This window comes from Cucurbita pepo, chromosome LG20 (assembly GCF_002806865.2).
Source record: "Cucurbita pepo subsp. pepo cultivar mu-cu-16 chromosome LG20, ASM280686v2, whole genome shotgun sequence".
In the NCBI taxonomy this organism is placed as follows: Eukaryota; Viridiplantae; Streptophyta; class Magnoliopsida; order Cucurbitales; family Cucurbitaceae; genus Cucurbita; species Cucurbita pepo.
This window is the reverse complement of record NC_036657.1, coordinates 6,735,385-6,761,965: the sequence shown is the minus strand read 5'-3', so window position 1 is coordinate 6,761,965 and position 26,581 is coordinate 6,735,385. Positions and strand designations below refer to the sequence as shown.

Below are 26,581 nucleotides of genomic sequence, written 5' to 3'. Positions count from 1 at the left end.
AAAAAACGAGATAAAATAGATATATCGAGATATTTATTTATCCTCAATAATTAATGTTTCTCGATGAAATTGGATGTTGAGGAATTCAGACTAGTATAAAGAGTAATTAGTAACTCCGATCTAAGCTAACCAAGTAACTTTACTATCACCATGGTTAGAAGTTTGTGTTCTGTATGATAATACATGTCCCCAAGTAACTTTACTATCACCATGGTTAGAAGTTTGTGTTCGGTATGGTAATACATGTCCTCTGCACGTATCATATGTTCAATATGTGTGAGATGTTTATGGTGGCTTCCATCAAGTCGGTTGTGATACAGTTATTGTTTTGGGCAATCTCAACAAAACTTTTCTTTTTCTATTTTACTTTTTGCAATTTCAACAAAACCTCTATACCTCTCTATACCTGCACATGGATCTCCGATGTGTTTCATGTCCCAACAATTGAGAGATTTTTAATTTTCATTCACCCTCCATTCGAGGGAATCATTGGGTTGTTGGTCTTATTTTTACAACATATACTCCTGTTCATCATATTGGCTCATAATGAAATTTTTTTAAAGATATATTTAGAAACAACCTAGAAAATAGATATACACGACGAATTCCTTAACGATTTTCGAAGTATTTTCGAACAATTAGCAACAAAAAGAGAAGCATCCACTCTTTACCTTTACCAAGACTCTGCCATGAAAGAAGCACTACCTTATTACCCTTCGAAAATCTAGAAAAGATTAGGCCAAGTAAAACATTAAAACTTGCATTCTGGTGTAAAATTAATTTCTATAAATAAACTAAATCTCAATCAAAGCTATTTACAGCTAATTGCTCTCATCGTAGAGGAAAAAATTTGTATTACATGACGGCTACCCAATTCATATGTGACCACATCTCTCTGTACAGTTTAACCCCGCACACTACACACACAAGCCATCCTACCAGCCTGCCAGCCATCTCAGGACTAGCCGTCAGGAGTGAAGAGAGTTGATGTTGGGGTAAGATGTCCCATATCTACCTATTTCCCAAATGACTGGCCAGATTCCTTTCGCTAGTTTCGTTTCACGGCGATGGCTCGCTTATGAGCACAATGAGTGTAACGACTTTCTTTCCCACAAAATATTGAAAATACTTTGAAGTTTGAAGATGAGATGGACCAAAATGAATATGTACGGTCTTGCCTATCCCCAGAAAAAAATTCAAATGAGAGCAGTAACAATTCTTGGTCACCTAAAGTCCAAACCCTACTCTGACTCGGAGTCTATAGAAAGGAACATCCGCTGTCTGACCGAACGTTTCTGGCGAGGGAATGAGAAAGGACTACCTGATCTTTGCCTACTTGCTTTGTCATGTCTAACATCATTCATTCCAAGAAGCAGAGAAGCTGATGCAAGAATATAACTAGTTAGCCTCAAAATCAACAATACATCAGAATTATGAATAAATACAAATGCGGAAACGAGAGCAGCTGGAATTCAGCTGTAGATTTTAAAAGAAGTTTACAGAAACATGATTTCATTAATTCTGATGAAATATACAAGGGGGAGTAGAGCCTCTGCTAAGGCTAATGGGAGTTACAAAATGGTTCTCCACGAGTATAATTTCAGAGATCTTTTGGGCATGTTCTTTCTAAAATTATTAATGAAGTATATGAGCAAGATAATGAAAAACGGCCAGAAAACCATATGTATGCATAAACAAATCATTCTGCAAGAACCCAATTTTGGGTATGTGCATGCTTTTGGTATAAAAAAAATCACAAAATAACAATAATAAAAATAATAATTCTAACAAACAGGAGACAGAATTTGAACCTCTAACCTCCTGGTTGAGGATAGAAAAATATGTCCCAACAAATTTAGCTATTCTAATTAAGAACTTTATCAGTTTTTGTAGCATTCCCATCTTTCAAGATGTCATTTGCTAATTACTAAAACTATAGATTAATAATTTGCACCTTAAGAAATTGTTAGATCCAAAAGAAAATGAACATGGTCTGAAGTCAAGGTCCAAAAGAAAGGAAAATAAATAAATAGATAACCTTTTTTAGTTTTCACTGATATAGGAAAAGTTACAAGACATTAGTGAGGAACAAGAAAAATAAAACACTAAAAGGAAAAACATTGCAGTAACTACAATTCGCATTCACACTAACAGGAGGGAAAACGGAGAACAACTAACCAGTATCAGACAATGAATTGATTTCGCCTCCTGTTGATGGAATATGCTGTCTTGAATTTAAACCCCTGGAGGCTGTGGACTCCCCCCCATTGCTACCGCCTGCATCACCCCCAAGCCTGAGAGAGATCCAATCTTCAGTATGAACACCATTTGATACATCAGCCTCGTCTCTGAAATCAGACTGCATAGGGGCAACTGAAGGCCTGGTAGGAAGAAATATTTGAAGAGATGGATCATCACCAGCAAAAGCTAATGGATTATCAACCAAGCTGTCATTCATTTCACCATCAGTATGACCAATTGAAGAACCTGGAACAAGAGAAGCGGGACTTATAGCTGCCTCTGGGGTAGCTAAATAGCCATTCATGGTGGAACAATTAATGGAGTCATGTTGCAAGTCAACTAGAGCCTCTGATACATCTGCATCAGAGCTAAACAATTGGAATCCAGCACCTCCTTGAGCTCCAGGGGGTAATGACCAAACAGGCATGCCAAATTCATCGTCATGGGAATTAAAAAGACCCAAGCATGAATTTCCAGCCGATAATAGAGTTGGATCTTCAGGATATGCATCAGCGAGTCCAGGAGGTGGCATGGAGAAAGAAATCTCACCTGCATCTGTATGGTTGCTCTGATAAACAGTTCCAGAGGAAACTAAAATGTCATTTTCTTCATCTGAATCACTTAGAACAATGACTTCACCAACAGGAGCAATAGGATTTTGTTCAGTAAATCCATACTCTGAGTCAACATGTAAGGACAGGGAATTCATCTCAATCCCATTATTGGTTGAGAAATCGAAGTTTACACCACCATCCTGGTTTACACTTGGATCTTCACCATCCCTACTGCCGGTGGCACTGCTGCTCATTGGGATAATCTTCTGGTCATGACCCCCATAATTCTCCGGTAATCTACTACCAGAAGTGAAAGTATTGATATCTTCAGGTCTGCTGACTTCCCAAAATCCATTACTATTCTTCCTGATGCCAAGTTTCAGACCACGATCTGATCCACCTTCCTGCTTTATCTGCTTCGATGCTTCTATCTTTGGTTTAACTTCCTCATTAGTAACACACGAAGTGCCGTCAGAGGAGTGCCACAGGCAAAGATCACCAAGTTCCCTGCGCTCACTTTCAGTTCTTGACCGCACACGCCAGGAACCATCAGGCTTAACCTCAATTTCTGTAACATCTTCTCCACAATGTCTCATCTGTAAAACCGTAATATTATATCATTAAATCAATTTCATTGTCAAAACGTAGATGAAGAATGCCTACCGCATTACCATAGATGTTATACGGTTGAAATAAGGGTCTATGATAACATTCTCCAGTGCATAGTTCTTCAGACAAATTGGACACTGCCACTGCAGTAAAAATACAAACAGTTAAATATGAGAACAAGGTTTGCATCAGAAATTGATGTAACAACTTGCCTTCCTTGAACGTTGATTCAATTCTACGAACACTTCAAGATCAAAGCATCCCATATGAGCACAAGGACTAAATCGTCCAGCAATCTTCATCCTTGAACCACTCATCTAGAGAACAGAAGCACAGAAAGGAAAAATGCAGATTACTATTAATAAATGATTTATGCAACACAAGGTACGCCAGTATCCAAAAAGATGTAAGAACATTCTAGCTGAAAAATGAGTTCGCACTCAAGCTTCAGTTCCTTGATTGCACAGTAATAAAGGTAATTCTTGCTACAATGTTCCTTGCAAAAATAATTCTGTGGAAGTGGATATGCATGCACATCAGTAATACCCAGTAGTCAGCCAATTAGAATTGACCAAATTACAAGCTGATGGGTATCGCATATAAGCATTTACACTCACTTCAGTTTAACAACCAAAATTTAGTTAGTGAAACCATCTAACCAATGTCAAGTCTCTGTAACATTTGTTCGTTGACCTGAAGTTCACACTGCAAAAATAACTTAGACCTTGCAACTTCAGAATCCATCTGAAATGTGGTATATTCTTCAAAACTGTGAGGAACATGGTATAGGCATATGGTGCATGAACAAAGCTTAATACTGCAACATGATTGACTTTATTGCCCAAGGTAAAGGTAATTAAAAAATTGATAGTTAAAAGTGAGCAGAACCACTACTCAGATAACCGTGAACCATAGGTTCTCCATATCCAGACGGTTATATGATCCACTAGACCAGTCACTTGCTTCCGAACTATTTTCCAAGATAAATTCGATCTCCGTATTATGATCATCAATTATTATTATCACCACTTTGTTTTAGGACAAGAAACAATTCCATTGATATAATGAAATTATACAGGGGTGAAAACCCAATCCAAAGGAAGTTACAAAAGCCTCCTACTAACTAAACGAGTGCTCATGCCATGATTGCAAAAGGGGGCGACATTTTTACACCATGATAAAGCCGAAACAGAAAGAGATTTGGATGGAATTTTTTATGTCTTCTTATCAGGAAAATTATGTAGCTCCTCTCATTCAATAGCAACCAAATAAAGGCTATGTTGAAATGAAACCAAAGCCAAAGCATCTCCGTTGCATAACGGAAAGGATGATCACGTAAGATCAAAGATAACCAAGCATTATCAGTGGGAAGAACCACAGACCAACCAAAGCCCAGAATAATCCCACAAAGAGGAAGGGGAAGTAGGATTAGTTGTACTTTTTGAACAGTTGCCACTGATGAAATATCCATCCATGAACAATGTAATCTCCTATTTGCAGATGATCAGAGTATTGTGGCAATAATTCCTTCATAAGCATGTCCTCCAAGATACCCTAAGTAAAATTCTTATTGCGTGAACTTATAAACGAGAGTATTCGCATGCATCACAATATCCAAAAAACGACTCCCCAGTAGCAACCACTTACAAGATTACCACTAAAGAAGCTTGGAAGCTCTTCTCTCATATGGAGTTCCAATTTTCAAGAAAACTTACCAAATGAAATGAGAAAAGAAAAAAAAGACCCATCAAGAACGAAGTTTCTTTATTAAAACAAGAAATAAACTTTACACTTCATTGATTGATGAAAAGGTTAAAAACTGTTCAGAGATTATAACCCAAATTACTTTTAGTTCTTTTACAAAAAATAAAGAAAATCTTTTATTAAAAAAAAATAATAATAAAAAGTGAACGAAGATTATGTGTCCATTGAATTTAGTTTAAAATTTAAACGGTGCATAAAAGCCCATGAGCCCACTCAAAGCCCAAAAAGACAAAATCCCACAGCACATTGAAACCCCATAAAATAAAATTTATTAAAGAAAACCATTAGGAATTAACCCTCACAAATCTGTTCCGTTCCCCCTTCCTAAATTCTACTTCTACCCACCTTTGCTCAATCTCTTTCCCTATTGATGAACTTTGTCATCGCCCTGCCCCCAATCGTCTCTGACCAAACACCATCGTCAACCACCTCTACCCATGACATCATTGATTGCTTGAGAGGTTCGGGTTTTCAATGTGATACTTTGGATGTAATTTTATATATATAAAAAAAAACGCACACACATGTTCATATGTCAAACATGTGTATAGAGCATTTTCAAACATATTTCTGCCAGACACATCTAACATGGAAAAATGATTCAGCTTTATTTTATACTTGTACCTCATGTTTCTTATTGGGGAAAAAAACACAAACTGATAATGACAAAAAGGATTTGACTCTAATTTATGCTTATACCTCATGTTTTTTGTGAAAAAAAATAAAGACAAAAGGAAAAGGAGAGGGTGGGTCACCTTGCTTGAGGCCTCTTTGGGCATGTGTCTACCCACTAGGGCAGTCATTAATAACGATGGAGAAATTTGGCAAGGATATGCATCCTTTGATCCATTTTCTACATGTTTCACCAGAGCCTTTAGTCACGGGTTAAATCTAGAAAACTCAATTCAACTTTGCCAAAGGCCTTCTTGATGTCAAGCTTAACCACGGCAACTTCGTTTACAATCCACAAATGAATATTGATCCTTAGTGATGGTGGAGGGAAGAACTTTTTTAACGTTTCACAAAGAACTCAAGCTATGATCTTGTAAAGGCAATAGGTATATTTCGTTTAAGCTTGTATTTATGATTCGGGTCTTAAGAAAAATCCTGGAACACTCTCATAATGTCTTTTTTAAGGATGTTCCGATATTTTTTGTCGAACTCTGCCGTGGAGTCAAAAAAGGAGTCCAATTAAAGGAAATGACTCCAATCAAGAAGAATAAGACCTAGGAAATAATTACACAATTTTTTTTTGTTATCGACACCCAGAGAGAGCCAGAGAACCTTGCAAGGGGCCACACATCATAAGCTCCCCCTCAATTCCTCTAAAGATATAGAACTTTGTCATGTATTCATCTGAACCGAGTGATTGATTAGATCCAAGATTCTTTATGGCCAAAATGACTTGTTTCTGTAAAGTTCAAGAGCTTATTGTTTGATGATTGAATTTGTCTTGTATCTTCTAATGCATCTTCATGAAGAAGAGATGAAGGCAACAAAAGACAAATTCTTCAAAAGAGGTTTGATTTCTTCTTGAAAAAAATTACACAGAGATCCTTCAATAGCTTCGTTCATTGATATCTTTTCTTGCAAGGACAATTGGAGAATTGAACTCCAAATGAGATTACTACTAGGACTAACTACGGATTCTTCATTAGAATCAAAATCTCCCCCGAAAACTTCACTTTTTGGAAACCTCCACAGTTGAACAAATTACTCTCCTTGAAATACCCTTGTCAACTAAGGGAGTAGAAGAAATGAGGGAAAACTAAAGAGAGCAGCACTCTAATTTCTTCCTGTTTGAGAATGAAACCATGTCCATCCAATTGGATTCTTTTGCAAAAGCTCCCAATAAGAATGCATTTTCCTTCAAATAAAATCGCTGTCTGTAGCATTGTCAAGATCGAAAAATGTAGCACTTGAAATGGCTGAGCTTTTTTTTTTTCTTGTATAATAGGAGGGATGTGCTTTTATAAAAGCATTCTTAATATCCTTAACACTTTCTGAAAAAGAGAACGCCTATTCAACTTCCTTTTGACAATGAAGAAATGTTTCCTCATCAGCATGTCCTCCAACATACCCTAAAAGGTAAAATTCTGCTTGTGGGAACTTGTTTATGTGGGAATTAACAAGCATGACAATATCCAAAGAAGACTCCCTTGTTGCACCCTTCTCCCTCCAAACAGTGTTCCCTTGTGAAAAGGAAGCTAAATCTCAAAGCCATTTTTTCTTGAACTTGGAATGCCACTTTATTGATCGAATGTGGAATCTCATGCTTTTACCAACTGGCACAGCGCCCTCCCAATTGATAAAACCCACCTCCTGATATTCATCACTTTGGATTGTCATTTTAAAGAAGAAACAAAAATCTGGTACAACGTATGAGAGCTTTCTTCAGGAGCATGTGATTTGAAAGAAAACAACAATTTTAACAATTAGGAAAAGGTTTCTTTTCTTGTCTTTGGATGATTTCATTTTTTGTTGCCTACTTGGTGCAGATTTTATGTCATTGCTACTCTTAACAATGATAGTCAAAGTTCGCCACCTTTTGGAGCCAGTTTTCCAGGTCTTTTGAAGTTGTGAGCTCATAACAGAGTGCCGTTTTTAGTTTGAGGAGGCTCTCTTGCACCCTCCTTTTTTGGATAAGAGGGGAAGTTTTGAATCAAGCTTTTTGTTTTTTGCTGTTTTGTGAGGAATTTCACATGAAATGAAGAATAGGATCTTTAGAGGGGTTGAGTGATATTAGAAGCTTATACAGTTGGCTATATTTAATTCTTCTTTATGCATGTCCATTAATCGAACTTTTTATAACTACCAGCTTGGTCATAGTCTCTTATAGATTGAAGTCCATTCTTGTAGCTTGTATTGGATCCTTTTTGGTGGGTTTGTTTTTTGTATGCACTCATGCATTCTTTCATTTTATTTCAATGAAAGCTAAGTTTCTTACCAAATAAACAAAATAGTGATAGTCTGAATTCTCTTAATGTGCACTAGAAGAGTTTTTGTGATCTTCTTTTGGGGTTTGGCTATCCTCTCCCTCTGTTGGAATTTCATTAGCCAACTCCGGTGAACCAATTTAAAGTGTTTAACATTTCAAAGAGAAAAAGAATAGCGATAAGCATAATACATAAAAGGCTTGAGAAACACTTCTCCTCCTCCCCCTTCTCACAAATATCTCAAATGATAAGGATGATAATACGATGTAGAAGAATAACGTCTTTCAGTAAATGGCACGAGACTTACAGGACAGCGTAGATTAACCCCAAAAAATTCTGCAACAACCTCCAAGTCACTATCACTATCAGCATTATCTGCAGTGTTCCCACCACCAATGCAACGGCAAATACGAGCAAGAGCATCTTGAAAACGTTCACCCTCAGACTCCTTAGGAATCATGCTTAGAATCTAAATAAAAAAAAACACATGTAAACAAACGTGCATAGAGATTAAAAAAAAATTAAAAAGAAAAGTAGAAATGAGATACTAGTGATAACAAAAGCCAACATTTGTAATAGACAAAAAAAAGTAGAAATGAAAAAGAAAACAAACATGTGCGCATTTGTAACATGTTCCATTCCCCTCTCCTTTATAATGTGAGAAAAACCTCCAATATTCTTTTTTAGCCTTCTATTTCCAGCCATCTCCCTCTCTCACGCACCCAATTTCAATCTACCTCTCACAAATAATGCCCAAAATGCTTATCCCTCAAGATAGTCTCAAGCACCACTTTCCTAATAGCAACATTCTTATAAATACAATCTCAATGCCTAAACCACCACCAGGTAAAGGGTTAGTAACCACAACCCATCTACCCAAGAAGCCTTCATCACCATTTGTCCCCCCTTACAAAATTTTCTTATGGCTGTAGAAATTAGTAACTTAATGAGAAAGGTAAGTTCAGTTCTATGGAGATGCATACAGAACAAGAAATGACACAATGTATAAGAATGAAGTACTTGTCTTAGAAAACTGCACCGCTAAAAAAATGTATTCTAAATATAGCTAAATTTTTTTTAAAAAAAAGGTGGTCCAAAATGATATCCAAAAGAATCCAAAACCTAGTCAAACATTTAACAATGGTTCCCAAAAAAATTATTTTTTATAGAGAACCGAGCATTTCATTGATCCAAAAAAAATAACCTGTTGAACAGTGCGTCGTTTCACAATTCGAACCCCTAAACAAAAAGTTCGAGCATCACACCCTGTTAATGTTATCTTATTCATTCCATCTTTCGTGCATGCTGTGATCTGACAGAACAAAAGAGTCAGAAAGATAGGTGTTGAAGAAAATATAATGGTTCCAGTAGAAAAAAGGAAATTTGAAATTTAGTATGGGAACTTACAATTGGGCCATCATCACGACCATTAGCCCCCAAAAGTTGAGAGCCGGGTCTATTAATGGCACGAACAGCCAAACCTGTGAAGCCATTAAAATTTGTTCCTCAACACTAAATGAAGTGTCCTACTGCATAGTAGAGATCCTCAATCATACATGCGTAATGCAACAACTAATTTATCAAGAATTAAAGGTGGACGTACTTAGTTACATACTTAAAAATATGATAGATGAGTAGTCACAAAATTGGCAACTATAGTTTTGATACATAAATAGATATGTACAATCACAAAACCGGCAATCACAGTTTTGATACATAGAGAGACAAATTAATAACATAGCCTTAAGTTTCTTATAAAAAAATAATAATAACATACCATTAATTTGTAAGTCTGCATACTGAGGCCATTGCATCCTGAATGGAACTTTATCGTTCAAAAGCATACACCAGGCCTAACATAATCAAGACATACTCAGTTCAAGAAATCAATCAGTTTACAGGGAAAGAGATTCAATAATATGATGCACCAACCAACCTGAACATCGTATTCCGGTTTAGAAAGTAGGTCCTTATCTGCCCTCGTGAGTTGAAACGTTCTATCCACACTCTGCATTGGATTTGTACTACAAATTTGTACAAGAGGCCCATCATGCACAATACAGAAAACCATTTTATATACACTCTGGGATGTGAGGAAAAGTGCAACATTAAAACTGAAATAGAAGTGGTGGGGTACCACATGCATAGTTCATACATCAGCAATCAAAAGTGTATGTCCAAGATCAAAAGCAAGTAAAGCAATAATGTGAATGTAGAAATGTAAAAATAAAGATATGCCTATGAAACTTCCACATTAAGTAATGTAGGCTCGAAGACCAAATACTTTGTCTGCAAACATAACTAATAATGTTAAATGGTCTCCCAAATTCATAACCTGGAAACAAAGTTGACACGAGCTCAGTTCCTTACCCCAAAAAAATTAATAATAACTCATCACCTCCTCTATGATAAAAACCTGCTGTTGTAACTCTACGACCAAATGATGAAAGCAATGGTACTGTACCAAAAGCCTCAAAAACCTCTTTGCATATATAAACCCAAAGAGAACTTCTTAATGGCATATAAAATGCTTTAGGTTGGTCAAGTGTAGATCAAAGAAACTGCACTTTTCAGTAATTGAGATAATCCTCTCCAGCATTTGATCCTTCATCATTCGTTTAAGTTACTTCCAACTCTTAAAATGTAAATATAATCATCTAAACTTTTTTTAAAAGAAACAGGACGTTTCACTATCATAATGAAATCTGCAAAAACAAGGAGAGGATAGCCTAAACCTGTGGCTAAGTGAAGTTACAAGGGAGCGCTCAAATTAGTCCACAAATATCATGAAGTGAATAATTTCATGAGATGTTACCGAGTCAACACCAAAAAGAAACAGCAGAAATGACATACTACTTAAACTTAAACTAACAATTGTATCCACACATAAAAACGGTGCTTTCAGGTTTCTTTTTCTTTTCCAGAGATGTGGGATACAGAATATCCTGAATCAGAAGTCAATAAATGTGAACTCACCCATCCGTTGGAATGTTTGTAGACATTGTGGTTATCAGCTTTACGGGAAACAGAGGATGTGCAACTGAAACCCAAAAACTGTAGAAAAGAATATTAGAAAATACATCATCAGAGAAGAAAACAAAACAACATTAGTTAATTAACTCTTATTAGAAACTGTTTATAATTGCTTTAATGAACATACAGGTTACTGTAAACTGATCCAATCCTAAGTAGACTGTTCTTGTATAATCATGCCCTTCACCAAAGTATTTTTAATATTTCATTTTCAAATATTTCTGCTTCCTATAAAGCCAGTTTATGTCGACAACATAAGCTACTTATAACACAATATGGACATGCTGATACGTGCTTTTTTACAATCTAGGACATGACACGACAAGAACATGCTCATTAAAATATAAATTTTTTCAAATACATATCATTTTTATACCCGATGAAAAATCAAAGTCAATGAGTTTATGCATTTATATGCTTAAAAATTAGTTTGATGTCTTTTACGCTCAAAATTTATTATTTTTGTCATATATGTGTCTATTTGGTATACTTAACTAGTGTTCGATGCATGTCTAGTAAATGTTGGACCTACTTCAACTTTGTAGTGTCTAACATATTTATTAACATATTTGTTGCACTAACAAGTATTTGATACATGTCCAGCAAGTGTTGGAGTGTCCAAGTGTCTGACACGGACACACTAGCAAAACTTTAGTGTTTGTACTTCATAATATCAAATCATAGGAAGAAGATACTTTCAAGCAAACAATAAACCTCATAACCCTCTATTGCACAAATCCATATGGATATCCACATGGGGAGGACAAAATAAAAGAAAATAATTATTGGAATGGATTACAAAACACATGCAAACATATATTCTGTACCCCCTAATTCCACAAATAAGAAGCCTATAAACTAAATTTTTTCATACGAAACCCAATAGTCTAAATGAAATACAACTGTAGTAGATACGTACGGGTCTGCACGATTGAGTCGACAGATCTCACAATAGAAGTGTTCAGGGTATGGTGAATTTCCTTCCGTAGGTTTCTCCGGGACTATAACACAACTAATGTGCTGCCATACTTGGCACCGTGGATCCTCACACTGCCAAAAATAAAAAAACGACTGGTGAACAAAAGTACTGATGTTTCAAGGCAGATGGAACCATGAATGGGATCAAAATAAATAAATAAATAAAAACATGGAGGAACTTATGAGGAAAAATGCATAAAAGGAATGGTTTGATAGACCTCAATCATTGATTCTGTTTGCAAAGCACTTCCACAGAGACATCGAACCTTTGTATCTAATTGCAAAGAGTCATCTGTTTCACCTTTTACCTGCACATTACTACTGTCTGAGACACCTTGACCCTTAGAAGCTAAATCCGTGGCCCCAGAAACCTGCATCTTTCTGTGTAAGAAAATCAAATAAGTAAGAAGATGAAACAAATAAAAGATGACAGTTGGGCATACAAAAGGAATAAAAAAATGTGAAAAAGAAAGCACTACTTGAGATGAATGCAAGATATGATATATTTATGAAACATAAACATGTGAATAATTATTGAATTAAACGAAATTTGTCAAGAAAAATATGACACCAGAAGACAAACCTGTACGTGTCTTCAACTAGTTTTGCCACTTGATCCTTTCCAACAGCATTTTTCTTTGCCCACATTTTTGAAACTGAAACAAATAATTGCAAAAGATATTGATTATACAGAAAACACAGGTCTTACCAAGCTATAAACTAACTAAAACTTAAGTTCACAGATGTAAAACAATGGAGTCATCAATGCATAATACCAGGAGAAACCAAAGAATTTTTCGTTTAGTTAACCAAAAAGAATTGAACACAAGACCTTAACATTCATATATTGAACTCTGAACCAAGACATGCAAAATGGAACAATCAACATAACAGAATTGCACATATTTAAGGCCTTCAACATATTTCAGCCGAAGAGAAATAGAATCCAGTGTATTAAGGTTCATTCATGATTGAAGGGACCCTATAAGGGTCGATTGTACTTAAGTGTGGTTATAAAGAAGAAAATTTATAGTTCTTACCTTGCTCATCAGAAAGAATGGCTAGTATCCGCTCAACAAGGTCCTACAAAAACATGCAGGACAATCACTACAACACAACTCATATTGCAACTTGTAATGCAAAAGAATATATACCAACGCACAACTGAACTTGATAAGCATGGAATCATATTGTCGTTGAACTTTTCTAGTCTTTCCTCTTTGGCACAGATATTTGCAGTAAGAGAAGTCAGTGTACAAAAAAGAATGAATGGATATCAAATTCTCNAAACTAAGGTCGCCACTACATGCATAATATAACTATTCACCCAACTATCACATACTCCAAATTCCTCTGAATTTCTCTTATCATCTTCTTGCTTTCAGCAAACTTCTTATAAACTCATCTAACTACATTTAAATTCCCACTAATGCACTAAGGATTGTTATAAAGTCCTAACAAGTCACACAGCTCTTGTCACGACTCCCTTCTCCCAGAAGCTGAAGCTGTCCTGCTATCATACAAACCACAAGAGGAAGAATTTTCGTCAAAAATACTCTTCAACGGAAAAGAAAATTTTCCAGAAGGAACCATCACCAACCAACTCAAACAAGAGACTCCTTCAATAAAGGATTACCAATATTCAGTTCTTTACATTGAAGAAATAAAGGAGAGTTTAGGTATACTGAAGGAGGGTAGCCATAAGAAATTAATTTTTTTGAAATATGAAAAAAGAAATGTATCGTTAAGATAACCAATTTAACAAGAATTGTTCTATATTGAAAATGTGGACAATAATTAAAAAAAAAAAGTCCGTTGAATATCAGAACGAGATTATCTTAATGGATATTTGTACTTAGTATTACTTCATAATGCTGGGGCAAATTTTTTAATTATAAAATTTGACCTGTCAATCTATCTTAGTTTAGGTAAACTTAATTGAGAGCAGAGTAGGCATATACCAAAAATATAGGGAAAATTTGTCTTATTATAGCACCATTCACTGCACTGAAGATAATAGATTTGGTGGTTTCTGCGTCTCCAACGATTCTATCTTTCTTCCGCACTGCAGCATAAAAATTTGAACAAGTCTATGGCCTAACAACTACATCTTTGTTTTCTTTGCTGGACAAAGGGAGTCACCATCCGGAAAGTACATAATTGAAGCATTCATGAATTTGAACTTTGTAGTTCATTAGAAGTCTAGATTCATCAAAGGACTTAGGAACATAAACTGAATCCAAGATGAGCAAGTGAATGCTGCTGGCAGAAACCCAAGATAATCTTTTGACTTCAATAATATCTCCCATACCTTCAGTTCAGTTCAGTTCAATTCAAGAATTTATGGTACAACAAACGAAATCCTCACATGCATTCCCATAAGGATTGCAAAACCTCCTTCCTAGAGTTATGGAAGATTATGAAATTTTAATCCAGCCTCAACAGTTAGGAATAACAGAAATTCACTCAAGGACTCTTAATCCCATTCTTCGAATTTAATACAAAAGCCCCCTAAGAAGACACAGTACCTACTTGCCAGAAGAATTCTACTTTCTTATTCCAAGTGACAACCTAAAAGACCTATATCTGGTTGGCATAGGCTCATCAAAGATATTGTGCTTTCTTAGACAAACCAAAGTTCCCCCAACTAACCTCAACGTCTGTATAAACAATACAACTTTAACAAATCACCAAACAGTGCTTTAGAAAAGTGTGCCTCGTCAAAAAGGCTCCCTCACAACCTCAACCTCTTTTCTTTTCCTTTTTTTTTTTTCAAAAAAGACTTTCATAAATAAATGAAGAAATAACCAAAAACCCTCATTTCTCTAAAGATAAACAAAATTTTACAAAGTGTTGTTCATAATTCTGTATTTTTTTATAAATAAAATTTTAATTTACATTTTCCTATAATGCACCATAAAAAACCTTATATAGCTTTTTTTTTTTTTTTTTTTGAGTGACATCCAGACTCCAGCAGAAATGAAATATGTTCATGCACCATGTTGCGCAAGAAGTAGAAAAAGTCAAAAACCACCATCAGACGTTTGCCAATGTACCACTATACAATTTGAATCAAACAGCATGTTCAAGATAATGATGCTGAAACCAACAATTAGGACTTCTTATAATAGCTTTCTTCTTGTCTTTTGGACCTTTGTATTCACCTCAACCCTCTTTGAATTCTTGTGTATTACTTACATTTCTCTCAACAAGACTGTTTCTCATCAAAATAAAAAATAACATTCAACATTCAGACAATTCACCTGCTTCTTTCCTTGCTTTGAGAGACCTAGTTGAGTGAGAATATCCTTGAGCTCTTTTATTCGAAAATAAGCCAATTTGTCCTACAAGTGAAAATGAAACATCACAAGTAGAAATCAAATCAGTAGCATTAAAATTTCTTCATAATATCCAAATTGATCTAATAAAATCAATGCAAGGAAGGATAAAGATGTACTCTGTCTAACCAAAGTTACAACCACCAAAAAATCAAATTTAATTAGTAATGCTAATTTTGGAGTTTCTTAAATGATGAATAAGAAGTTTGAAATTTATGAAGAAGATAAACCAGCAAATAGAAAACGAAAATGAAAAACTGGACTTTTGGACAACTAAGACTAACATCATAAACATGTGTTCAATCTTATACTATACAAGATTAAAGTATTGTTCTAGATGAGTTGCATTCAATTTAAGCCAAAACTAGACTTCTTCTCTTCTGAACTTTGCAATCCTATACTGCATTGAAATATAAATGGCCTGAAAAAATGATGCAGTTAGATGGAATGGTATTACGACTACCTAATCAAACTAGAGTAATCCTTCCTAAATACTCAACTGGCCAAACCTTGCTATACCTATTTTGTTCATTATAAAAAACAAAAGTCACGCTAACTTTCTATGATCTCTTAGTTCAACACTCAAGGCTATAGTTTAATCAACAATATTACAGATATGAACATTTAAATTTGATAGTAAAAAATAGTTCAACAGTAATCCAAGTGAGATGGGAGCTTGAAAGACTCAATCACTCAAAAGGCTGGCCACTTGATTGAATTCATGGAATTTTAACAGTGCTCGGCAATCACAGTAAACATCAAGAGCGTAATTAGAAAAATGTAAAAAAACAAACTCTAAGTTAAACTTGTGCCATCCCAATCATCTCAAGCTAACAGAGAATAAAGAAGAAGAAAAAGTAACCCAGAGGAGCAAATCCCCTAGAAATATAGCTAAACGACATTTTAGAGGCAAAAGTCGACATTAACCTTACATTACAGCAACAAATCCAGAAGCAAGCCAAGTGACAAGACAAATGAGTAGAGTATCCCCAAATTCAAATTACCAGCCACAAAAATTACAACATGCACTGAAACAATACAAATTGAACTAAAACCCAGGATTATCAAGTACCTTGCAATTAGCAACCAAGTCCATATCTTCGAAGCAACAACCCGCAAAATACCCAACGAAGATGAGCCAAAAAGACGATTTTATCAGCAACTCAACACACACCAACAACGCATGGTCCTCAAAACTGCGATTGATCTCATGAAAACAACCAAAATGAATACAAAATCAGATTCACATACAAAATTCAAGCATAATTGATCAAAAAAAAACAAGCCACCAATCAATTGAAGTAATAGATAGCGTAAAATCAGATTGCGAAGTTACCTAAAGGAAAATTGGATTTCTACAAAGTGGAAGAAGAATTGAAATCCGTATATTGATGAAGAAACGCTCGGGTCGCCCACGCCGACTTCTCCACTCGAACCTGTCCTTTAGCGCTAGTGTTTCTTTTTGACCGAAACCCCAACCAGAACCAATCCCCCTCCAATTACAAAGTTCGGACTCATCGGCGATTATCCATTCCGGTTTATGACGGAGAACATGTCCGGGCTGCGATACGCTGTACTCGTAAGTAATTTTTCATTTCGTTAAACTTATTTAATCATTTATCATTTCTTATATTTAATTAATTCGACGGCTCAGATTTGAAGATAACGTGTAGAGAATGCTTCTTATTGTGCCACCTCATCGAACTTCTCTAGATGTTGTACGCACGATTTTTCCCCTAAAATCAGTAACCAGCCGGGCACATTTTCGAGTCAAATAATTGCTTTTTAATTATTTTTTTTATTATTTTACACAAAGAAAAAAAAATAAATAAATAAATGACCAAAGTAAATAATTTAATAATACTTGATAAACAAAAAATATAATATAAGGTTAAAAAACTTAAATTTTAATATTTATATATTATTATTTTATTTATATTACTTTAATTTATTATTAAAAATAATTTGTAGTTGCATTTTTTACATTAAAAAAACTTTTATGATATGGTATGATCCATTTAGGTTGAGATTAGAGTTTGTAAATTCATTTCAAATTGATTTAATTTGCATCACCTTATTATTTTTAATTATTTATTAGATTTTATTTCTGACCCAAATATTATTTTTTAGTTAATTAAAAATAAATAAGAAAATTATTATTAAAAATTTTAAATTCTGTTTCATTTTTCAAAATTATTAGGAATTTAAAATTCCATGAACATGAGTTTTTAATATTTGAAACGGTAAAAAAATATATCCTAATTAGTTAATTAAATAATTAATTATTAATATATTAATATATTATTTAGACTTGTTAAATTTTAACCAATATATTTATAATTAATAGTTTATGCTATCTTAATTATTTAATATACTATTTTATTATTCTGATTAATTTATACTTATTTTATTATTTTCAGTAATTAAATTAAGTTATTTAATTATCACTTAATTAATTATAATTTTATCAACAAAAATGGTAAAACATACACGTATTATATTAAAACTGCAAAGTTATAATTGATTAATAGTATTGAACAATTATTAATATGATGTTAATACTTCATATATAATTTTTTTAATTTGGTTTATATTTAAATTTGGTTAAATAAACTTTAAATTCTATAATTATTCGTATCTTCATTATTAAATTTCGTTTTATTCATAATTATTTTATAAAAATTTTGTTTCCAATAATTTAAATTAAAGAAATAACTTCATTTAAATCCTATAAACTTCTAAATAATTAATTTATAATATATTGTAATTTAAAATTTAAATTTACCAATTAATTAAAATTTGTAAAATACCGTCAATAATTTTTTAAAAGCTTTAAAAATAAAATAAATTAAAAATGGACAAAAAGGAGGGGAAAGTTAGGAGTACCCCACCATTTAAATGCGCCTTTAATCTATATCGAATCTTTTTTTAAAAGAAAAAAGAAAAAGAAAATTTCGATGAGGAAAACTGGGCGTACGAAATTACCAAACTACCCCTGTCGACGTGGGTTTGTCGCGGCCGTAGATTGGTGTATTATTCACATGTGAACACAAGAATAGAATAACAGAATGGATTTGTATTTTTCTTCGAACACGTGGAAATTCGAATAATTCTCTCGCAAAATAATAAGAATAAGAACATGTGCATATTTTATTATTAAATTTATCAAATGCAATAAAAATACCCGTTAATATTTTATTTTTAAAATATCCTTAAATTCCAAAAATACCCTCACTTTTAATAGTATTTCAAAACTATCTTTAAACCTTAATTAAGTTTTATTAATATCCTTCGATTTAAGAAAAAAAATATAAAAAAAAAATACCGCTCCATATTAAAAAAATCTTACGGAATTTTAAAAGTGGCATTAATACCCTCTAACTTTATAAAGAAATTAGAAAAATTAAATAATTTGTTTAAGACACGGTATATTATTTCGCCTTTCGAATATTATTTTTTTAAATTCATGAATATTTAAAAAAATTAATTTAGAGAGGTTTTTAAAGTTTTTTTAAAAAAAGTAAGTATATTAATTAAACTTTTAAAAATTTAATTATATTTTTTAAGTTATATATTTTAAATACGTATTATAAATGCAGGGAGTATTTAATTAGTTTTTTGGATTGACTAGACTACTCGAAAATTTGATCATAATTTTAAAGATAATCAATGACGGGAAAATAAAAAGAAAACACGTGCATTACCAAATTTGTAGCGATAAAGATTTTGTTGATCTTTTCTCACCGTTCTAATCAGTCCATTTGTTGTCGTCAAGAAAGACGGTTTTCCACCCTCAAAGATTTTTTTTTTTTTTTTAATTGTGTGATATTTTGCTTAGATTTGAAGGGATATTTTTTTAATTATTTATTTATTTATTGAGATTATGGGATTTTATATTTTGTCTATTTGGTTGTTGAAAAAATTGAGGAAAAAACAAGAGAAATTACAAAAAAAAAAAATAATAATAAAAATAATAAAAAAAAATCAATTATTTATTATTATTATTATTATTTTTTTTTTTTTTTTAAACTATGGTCGCCCAACTATTTTGACTTGTGACCAAATTTGGGGAAGAAGAAAGGTATTTATACCAACTTTGTTGAAAGGGACATTGATGGGCCAAATTTAATTCAGCCATAAACGTTACATAAATAAAGAGAAAATATATGAAATTATTGAACCATATATCAATTTTTACTATAAATTTTTAATTTCTTCGTATTATAGTATTTCACGTGGAATAAAGGTTAGTATCAAAACAAACCCGAGAAACAAAAAATAAAAAGGAAAGGAATGTAGAGTGGAGTTAAGTAAGAAACTATCGAGACATGCGAGGGTATCATGTTCAAACAATAACTTAAATGGTGTAATAGTCTAAACTCACCTTTAGTAGATATTGTCTGTTACGTGTTGCCGTTAGCCTCACGATTTTAAAACGCATCTACTAAGGAGAGGTATTTCCACACCATTATAAGGAATGTTTTGTTCCGCTCTCCAACTGATGTGGGGTCTCATAGATGGTCTATAATAATATAGATAAGGTTGAGTGTCTTATCCTGGTAACAATATGTAACAATATTGAGACGATTCACTTTGTAATTGACACAAATGATTTGATCTAAATCGTTCATGTGAAATCCCACATCGATTGGAGAGGGGAGTAAAACATTTATGGTAAGGGTGTGCAGAATATCTTTCTAATAGAGGCGTTTTACAACCGTGAGGTTAACATTGATACGTAATAGGTCAAAGTAAACAATATCTACTAGCGGTAGGCTTGATTGTTACGGTTCATGTAGAGTTGAGTGTAGATATCTTATACAATGAGTTTGTAAAAGACTGAACCACAAAATATTTAATCTCCTTTTATAAATTTGTTGATCGAGAAAATTAATGTTTCCCAAGTTGATTATATGTAATTTTGATCTTAATGTGAAGTGAGGCTGACGATGATAGGTAATGGGCCAAAGTGGACAATATCGGCTAATGGTGGGCTTGGACTGTTATAAATGGTATTAGAGCCAGACAATATTTGCTGGCGGTGTGTCAACAAGGACGTTGGGCCCTCAAGAGGGATGGTTTGTGAGATCCCACATTGGTTGGCGAGAAAAATGAATAATTTCTTATAAGGGTGTGGTAACCTATTTCTAGCAGACGCATTTTAAAATCATGAGGCTAACGGCGATACGTAACGGGCCAAAGCGAATAATATCTGCTAGCGGCAGGCTTGGACTATTACAAATGGTATCAAGTCCAGACAATATCTACTGGCGGTGTGCCAACAAGGACATTGGGCCCTCAAGAGGGATGGATCATGAGATCCCAGATCGGTTGGTGAGAAAAACGAAACATCTCTTGTAATGGTGTGGAAAGCTCTCTCTAACATACGCGTTTTAAAATCGTGAGGCTGACAGTGATACCGAACTAAAATGAACAACATCGGCTAGCGGTGGACTTGAGTTGTTACAAATTTGCATAAACTAACACATTTTTTTTTGGGTTGAAACGTTTTTGGATCCGGTTTCTTTCATAAGTGTTTATATTTGTATTTGATTTTCACTTTCAAAGTGGATTGGATCTAATCCACGATCCTAATTGACTCAACCCACAACCCGCACGCTGACTTGAGCTTATTCCGAGCTTCGCAGCTCTATCCAGTCACGTTCCTAACCATGGCTCGCGCTTCGACTGACATCCTACGCTCGGCTCACTCTTGGATTCGCTTAACTTCGACTCAACATAGGCGACTTAGATGCCTTAGATTGGAACGATGGACCATTTTCTATTATTTAAGGTCAATATGACAACTATTTAGCGAATTAAAGTATCATTAAACCAAAAGTTGAATTAATCGATGTCGTTAAGTTAAGTTAAATCATTTAATATGTCTCAACCCGATATTGTGGGACTCTATGGATTTCAGGAAATAGATTCAAGTTAGCATTAAGAAAGTACGATGACTCCGGCTTAGGCCAACAAAGTAAGTGATCTTACAATTGGATACCCATAGACTTGGTCGGATGACGTGTGTGTAATATGAATGATACATACCCTATGGCCCCTTTACGTGTCATATTTTTAGGATGCTATAGTGTGTTACATATGATATGATATACATTACATTATGATATGAATGTCTATGATGCATATATTTTTAGTATGTCACGCCATGTATATTATGATAGTATGTTCACATTATGACTATAAGACCTTGATGAACAATGTATGTTAACCATGATAGACATGTCGAGTATACATATGCATGTTTCATAGGAACGTTATGTCATAAACGGAATGAAAGTATGGTTTGCATCATAACTATGTACCATGGTTAGAAATTATGGGACCTCATGCATGTTGTATGTCACGAGCATTGGAAAACTTACCTAATATGTAAAAGGTTATTTAGATTAGTGAAAATGATAGTGAGAGTAAGATTGATGGCCTCGAAAATACTCGTGTAACGAAATTGATAATAGAGTGCAAGCGGTAACAAAAAATTTGAAGAAATCAAGTTTGACAATGAGATTGAGAGCGACCACGAGATATGATTGAACAACAAAATCAAGAACGAGAATTCCATATAGTAAATTTCCATAAACATATTATAACTCCGTTGAGAGAGAGAGAGCGGGAGGAAATGTAATAGCAAACGAGAACGAGAATAAACAGACTAGAAAAGAGCCAATACGAGCATAGCCCAAGAATCCAGGCTTAACCCTGAATCTGTCACTAAGATCACGAGTGCTTGAACTGTGTAAGAAATAACTACAATTGGGATTGTTGAAACTCCTTCGGAAGATGGACCAACTCAGAGAGACTATTTCGTTAGAGATAACTAAATAGGATCACACCTTCAGGAATTCCTCGGTAAGACTCACTAGATATACTCAGATCATAGCTACCCCAATTAGACCATCCCGTAACATTATCTGCTGATTGGTGTAAAACGAGCTTAGTTCATATTGGGCTCGACTAGCTACGATAGACTATGTCCTTGCCTGGATAAGCCAGTCGGATGAGAGCGTCGTCTCGATAAGAACGACAAAGGTTAAAATTGGAACCGAGTTTAAAAACTAAGTAAATAAATAAAAGATATTTTTTTCCTAAATTTTAAAGACCTATTGTCCGCCTCTCCCTTCTTGGAGCGCCCTGTTTCATTTCTACCAAAAATTCGCAGCAAATCGTCTGAAAATCTGTATTTTTGTGCTATAATCTCTCTTCAATTCTCGGAGTTCAGTTTCATTTTGATATTGTTTAGAGATTTTTCTTGTTTTTGATTTCGTGTTCTGAAGAATATGAATCTCCTCCTTCGCATTCGCATTCAGTTCTTGAGGAATTCCATTAACCAGCTCTGTAACTCGATTCCATCGAATCCACATTTCGTTTGTCTCAGAAGATTTTCATTTCATTCATGGTTGTTGAATACTGATCATGGTAACTTCAGCCATATTTTCCGTCTATCTCAAATCCAAAACTATCCAGCTCCCGTCCTCTCTTTTACGAAATTTTGTTTGAATTTCTACTCTAATAGAGCACCTTCAAGATCCTTTAGGAGGAGAGCGAGTAAGAGATTGAAATCCAGAATCAAACCTAAGCTGAACGAGGCTCAATTTCAGCACGCAATTTCTCAAATCCCTCCAAGGTTTAACTCCGAAGAACTCTATAATGTCATTTCTGTTCAGGGAGATCCTTTGGTGTGCTTTGAACTGTTCAATTGGGCCTCCCAGCAGTCTCGTTTCAGACATGATGTTTCCACTTATGAGATTACAATTAAGAAGCTGGGTGAGGCGAAAATGTACGAAGAAATGGATAATGTTGTGAACCAGGTGCTTGCTGTTCCTTCTATTGGTTCTGAGACTCTTTACAATACTATGATATATTTTTTTACTGAGGCAAGGAAGTTGACTAGAGCTATCAATATATTCAAGCATATGCAGAACAACAAAAACGTGAACTGTAGGCCTTCAATTAGAACCTATAATCTGCTTTTTACTGCATTCTTGAGTCGGGGTCGTAATGCTTATATAAATCTCATGTATATGGAGACTATTAGATGCCTCTTCAGACAGATGGTGAATGATGGCATTGAACCTGACATATTTACTTTAAATTGTATGATAAAGGGGTATGTGCTATCCCTTCATGTCAATGATGCTCTCAGGATCTTCCACCAAATGGGTGTTGTTTATAGTAGCCTCCCAAATTCATTTTCCTATGATTATTTGATTCACGGGTTATGCGCGCAAGCGCGAACGGATAATGCGAGGGAGTTGTGCAATGAAATGAAGGAAAAGGGGTTTGTGCCAAGTAGTATATCATATAATTCAATTGTTAATGCTATGGCTCTCAATGGAGAGGTTGAAGAAGCAGTGAATTATTTGTGGGAGATGATTGGTAATAGAAGGTCTCCTGATTTTATTACATATAAGACGGTATTGGATGAACTGTGCAGGCGAGGGAGGGTTGGAGAAGCCACGAGTTTGTTGAGGGAAGTGCAGGAGAAGGAACTTGTGGATGGTCATACTTATAGGAAACTTCTCTATGTGCTTGAAGATGACTATGGAAATGTACATGGTGGATGGCCATGATCTGGAATCATGGATCGTGTGGTTTTTTTGAAGGTAGGATGGACTCGTGACGTTTGATATCAGAGCCACGCTTTGTGTTTTAGTCGGATCAAGCAGATAGAAAAGCGGCCTGTCTTGATTTCTCCCAGTGGTTGTTGTGTATCAATGGAAGGTTTACCGATGCCATTTGCTGAAAAGTTAGAAACCTATGATTTATTCAGATGCTTTACTTAATTTAGTTATAGATCAAGAAGATTCTTCTGGAGAATCATCAATCAGTTGTGGCTACTCGGCTTAGAGCTGGTGCATATCTTTTGAAGCTTCAAGAGTTACAGCTGGTGCATATCTTTTGTGGCTACACGGCTTAAAAACGCTACAAATATTAGTCAATCAGCGAGGTAAAAAGTCTAGCAGCTTTGCTCCTTCACCTATTGGTAAAGTAACTTCGCTCCTCTCCTTTACAGTCTCACAATTCCATTGTCTGAACCTATCGGTAGAGCAGCTTTGCTCCTTAGACGACACTTATTTACCAAGAAAAAGAGAAAGAGAGAAGCTATTTCATTGTTTGAACTTATCGGTAAAGCAGCTTTGCTCCTTAGCTGACACCTATTTACCGAGAAAAAGAGAAAGAGATAAGCTATTCCATTGTCTGAACTTATTAGTAAAGCAGCTTTGGTTCTTAGCCGACTCCTAAAAAGAGTAAGAGATAAGCTATTCCATTGTCTGAACCTATTGGTAAAGCAGCTTTGCTTCTTAGCCGACTCCTAAAAAGAGTAAGAGATAAGCTATTCCATTGTCTGAACCTATTGGTAAAGCAGCTTTGCTTCTTAGCCAATACCTATTTACTGAGAAAAAGAGTAAGAGATAAAGCTTATTGAGACTTCTTTAATAGCTTATAAATGCTTTTCTTCTCAACAACGTAAAAACTTTTGAACAGTACTTGAAGCAGTGAAGCACTTCGACTTAGTTCATGAATCCAACTGTATACTGCTGGTACAGTCTCACATCCCTTCATTTCTTTTCATATAATAGGTGTATTCTCATGCGAAGCAGCCGTCTTTGTGGGACTTGAATTATATGATATCTTCTCCAAAAGAAGATCGTGATCCCTTTATGGCTTTTCCCCCATCAAGTTCAAGGTACTTTTTTCAAGCTGAGTTCATTTAACACTGAATTTTGTTTGCATGAGGAATCAATAAAGAAATTCATACAAGTCCAGCAGGATAGTGCTATATTTATAGTGCTCAAGACATGTTTCAATTTTTGACTAGTAGGTTGGTGTCTAGTAGAATTTGCAATTTAAGAACATGAAGAATTGAAGTTAAACAACACTTGAGCTTAATGAATATTACACTAATCTTCAGTTTGCTATTGATCTGAAAATTAATCTAATTGTGTAAATGTAAAAAAGATATATGTGGATTTATGTGTAGCCATATGCCAAAAGCAAATAATATTTAACTATTAAGAATTTGTATTTAATAATATGCAAGTTTGATATTCTAGCATCGTGGATAAGATATCTATTACTATCTTGTGAGTTTATAGATCAATTAAAATCTTGTGAGTTTATAGATCAATTAAAATCTTGTGAGTTTATAGATCAATTAAAGATAATTGTATGTGGTTGAAGTGGATTGAAAAATGAAATCAATTCCAAACCTAAGCTTTTGTGATTACATTACACTTTTATAACTTTCTACGATTTGTTGTAGAGAATAGAATTTTAGGAGATAAGAAACGTATCTTGAGATTGATTGCAATGAAGTTTGATCTTACTAATTTGTTTGTAAGTATGCTTAAATTGTAAGCTTAATCTTTAAACTTTTTGAATAATGTAATTGAATGACTCAAAGTTTTGAGTCCAAATGAAATATGACTCAATTTCTTGAATTTTATCGCCTTGCTCACTTGGTTAAAACAAAACAATTTCTCTCCCTCTCTCTTCTTCTTCCTCCCCCCTTTGTCTCACTCCTCCCTCCCACTCTCCTTCCTTCTTGTTCTTACCTTTCCTCTTTTCTTCCCTTATTCTTGTGTCCTCTCTGCTTCTCTCCACTTTCAGAATCAAGAATCCTATCAAGAGCGAGAAATAGAGCACGAGCGAGAGCAATAGAGCATGAGCGAGATTGAGAATGTGAGCGAGAGCAATAGAGCATGAGCGAGATTGAGAATGTGAGCGAGATGACAATGCACAAGAGAGACTGACAAAGCATGGATTGACGAAGACGTCTATTATACTTTCACATGTTGCTGGGGATGAGCAAAACAATATAACAGCTTTATGTTAAAAAACTGGATATATTTTGGTTTTTATTCATTGGGTTTTCAATTTACAATCAAGGATAAGGATAAAAATATTAAACAGTTTAGAACAGTTTTTTATAATAAGATTTTTGTATTCTTGAAAGGGTGGAAAGTCAAGTCATAACAATATCCAAGAAAAAGTGAGATGACATCCAAATGGGCGTTGCATAAACAAACGGTTCTGTGATTTGCGTAATAGACACTAATTTGTGTACTTCTGTGATTTGCGTAATAGACACTAATTTGTGTATCTC

General features: G+C 34.4%; 2 protein-coding genes across 6 annotated transcripts; one reads left to right on the top strand and one right to left on the bottom strand.

Annotated features, from left to right (window-relative positions):
* Positions 1 to 746: 746 nt before the first annotated feature.
* Positions 747 to 16,992, bottom strand: LOC111782957 (E3 SUMO-protein ligase SIZ1-like). Of its 3 annotated transcripts, none has more exons than XM_023663817.1 (17): positions 16,790 to 16,992; positions 16,526 to 16,578; positions 15,379 to 15,459; positions 13,156 to 13,198; positions 12,699 to 12,771; positions 12,334 to 12,496; positions 12,057 to 12,187; positions 11,081 to 11,158; positions 10,041 to 10,128; positions 9,882 to 9,957; positions 9,512 to 9,585; positions 9,309 to 9,416; positions 8,412 to 8,573; positions 3,617 to 3,721; positions 3,467 to 3,547; positions 2,179 to 3,391; positions 747 to 1,381 (listed from the first exon to the last, which is right to left on the bottom strand). In XM_023663817.1, the coding sequence occupies exons 2-17, from the start codon at positions 16,547 to 16,549 to the stop codon at positions 1,242 to 1,244; spliced, it is 2,640 nt and encodes an 879-aa protein (XP_023519585.1). In that variant the 5' UTR covers positions 16,550 to 16,578; positions 16,790 to 16,992; the 3' UTR covers positions 747 to 1,241. The 3 variants fall into 3 exon arrangements, with proteins under 3 accessions (XP_023519585.1, XP_023519584.1, XP_023519583.1); XM_023663816.1 differs by having other exon boundaries at positions 16,526 to 16,660; positions 16,790 to 16,991; XM_023663815.1 differs by having other exon boundaries at positions 16,526 to 16,649; positions 16,790 to 16,991.
* A 5,593-nt stretch (positions 16,993 to 22,585) lies between these two features.
* Positions 22,586 to 26,430, top strand: LOC111782958 (pentatricopeptide repeat-containing protein At2g27800, mitochondrial-like). 3 transcript variants are annotated; one of them, XM_023663820.1, is made up of 3 exons: positions 22,586 to 24,421; positions 25,056 to 25,162; positions 26,086 to 26,430. In XM_023663820.1, the coding sequence occupies exon 1, from the start codon at positions 22,752 to 22,754 to the stop codon at positions 24,042 to 24,044; it is 1,293 nt and encodes a 430-aa protein (XP_023519588.1). In that variant the 5' UTR covers positions 22,586 to 22,751; the 3' UTR covers positions 24,045 to 24,421; positions 25,056 to 25,162; positions 26,086 to 26,430. The 3 variants fall into 3 exon arrangements, with proteins under 3 accessions (XP_023519588.1, XP_023519587.1, XP_023519586.1); XM_023663819.1 differs by having other exon boundaries at positions 22,586 to 24,457; XM_023663818.1 differs by having other exon boundaries at positions 22,586 to 25,162.
* The last annotated feature ends 151 nt before the right edge of the window (positions 26,431 to 26,581 follow it).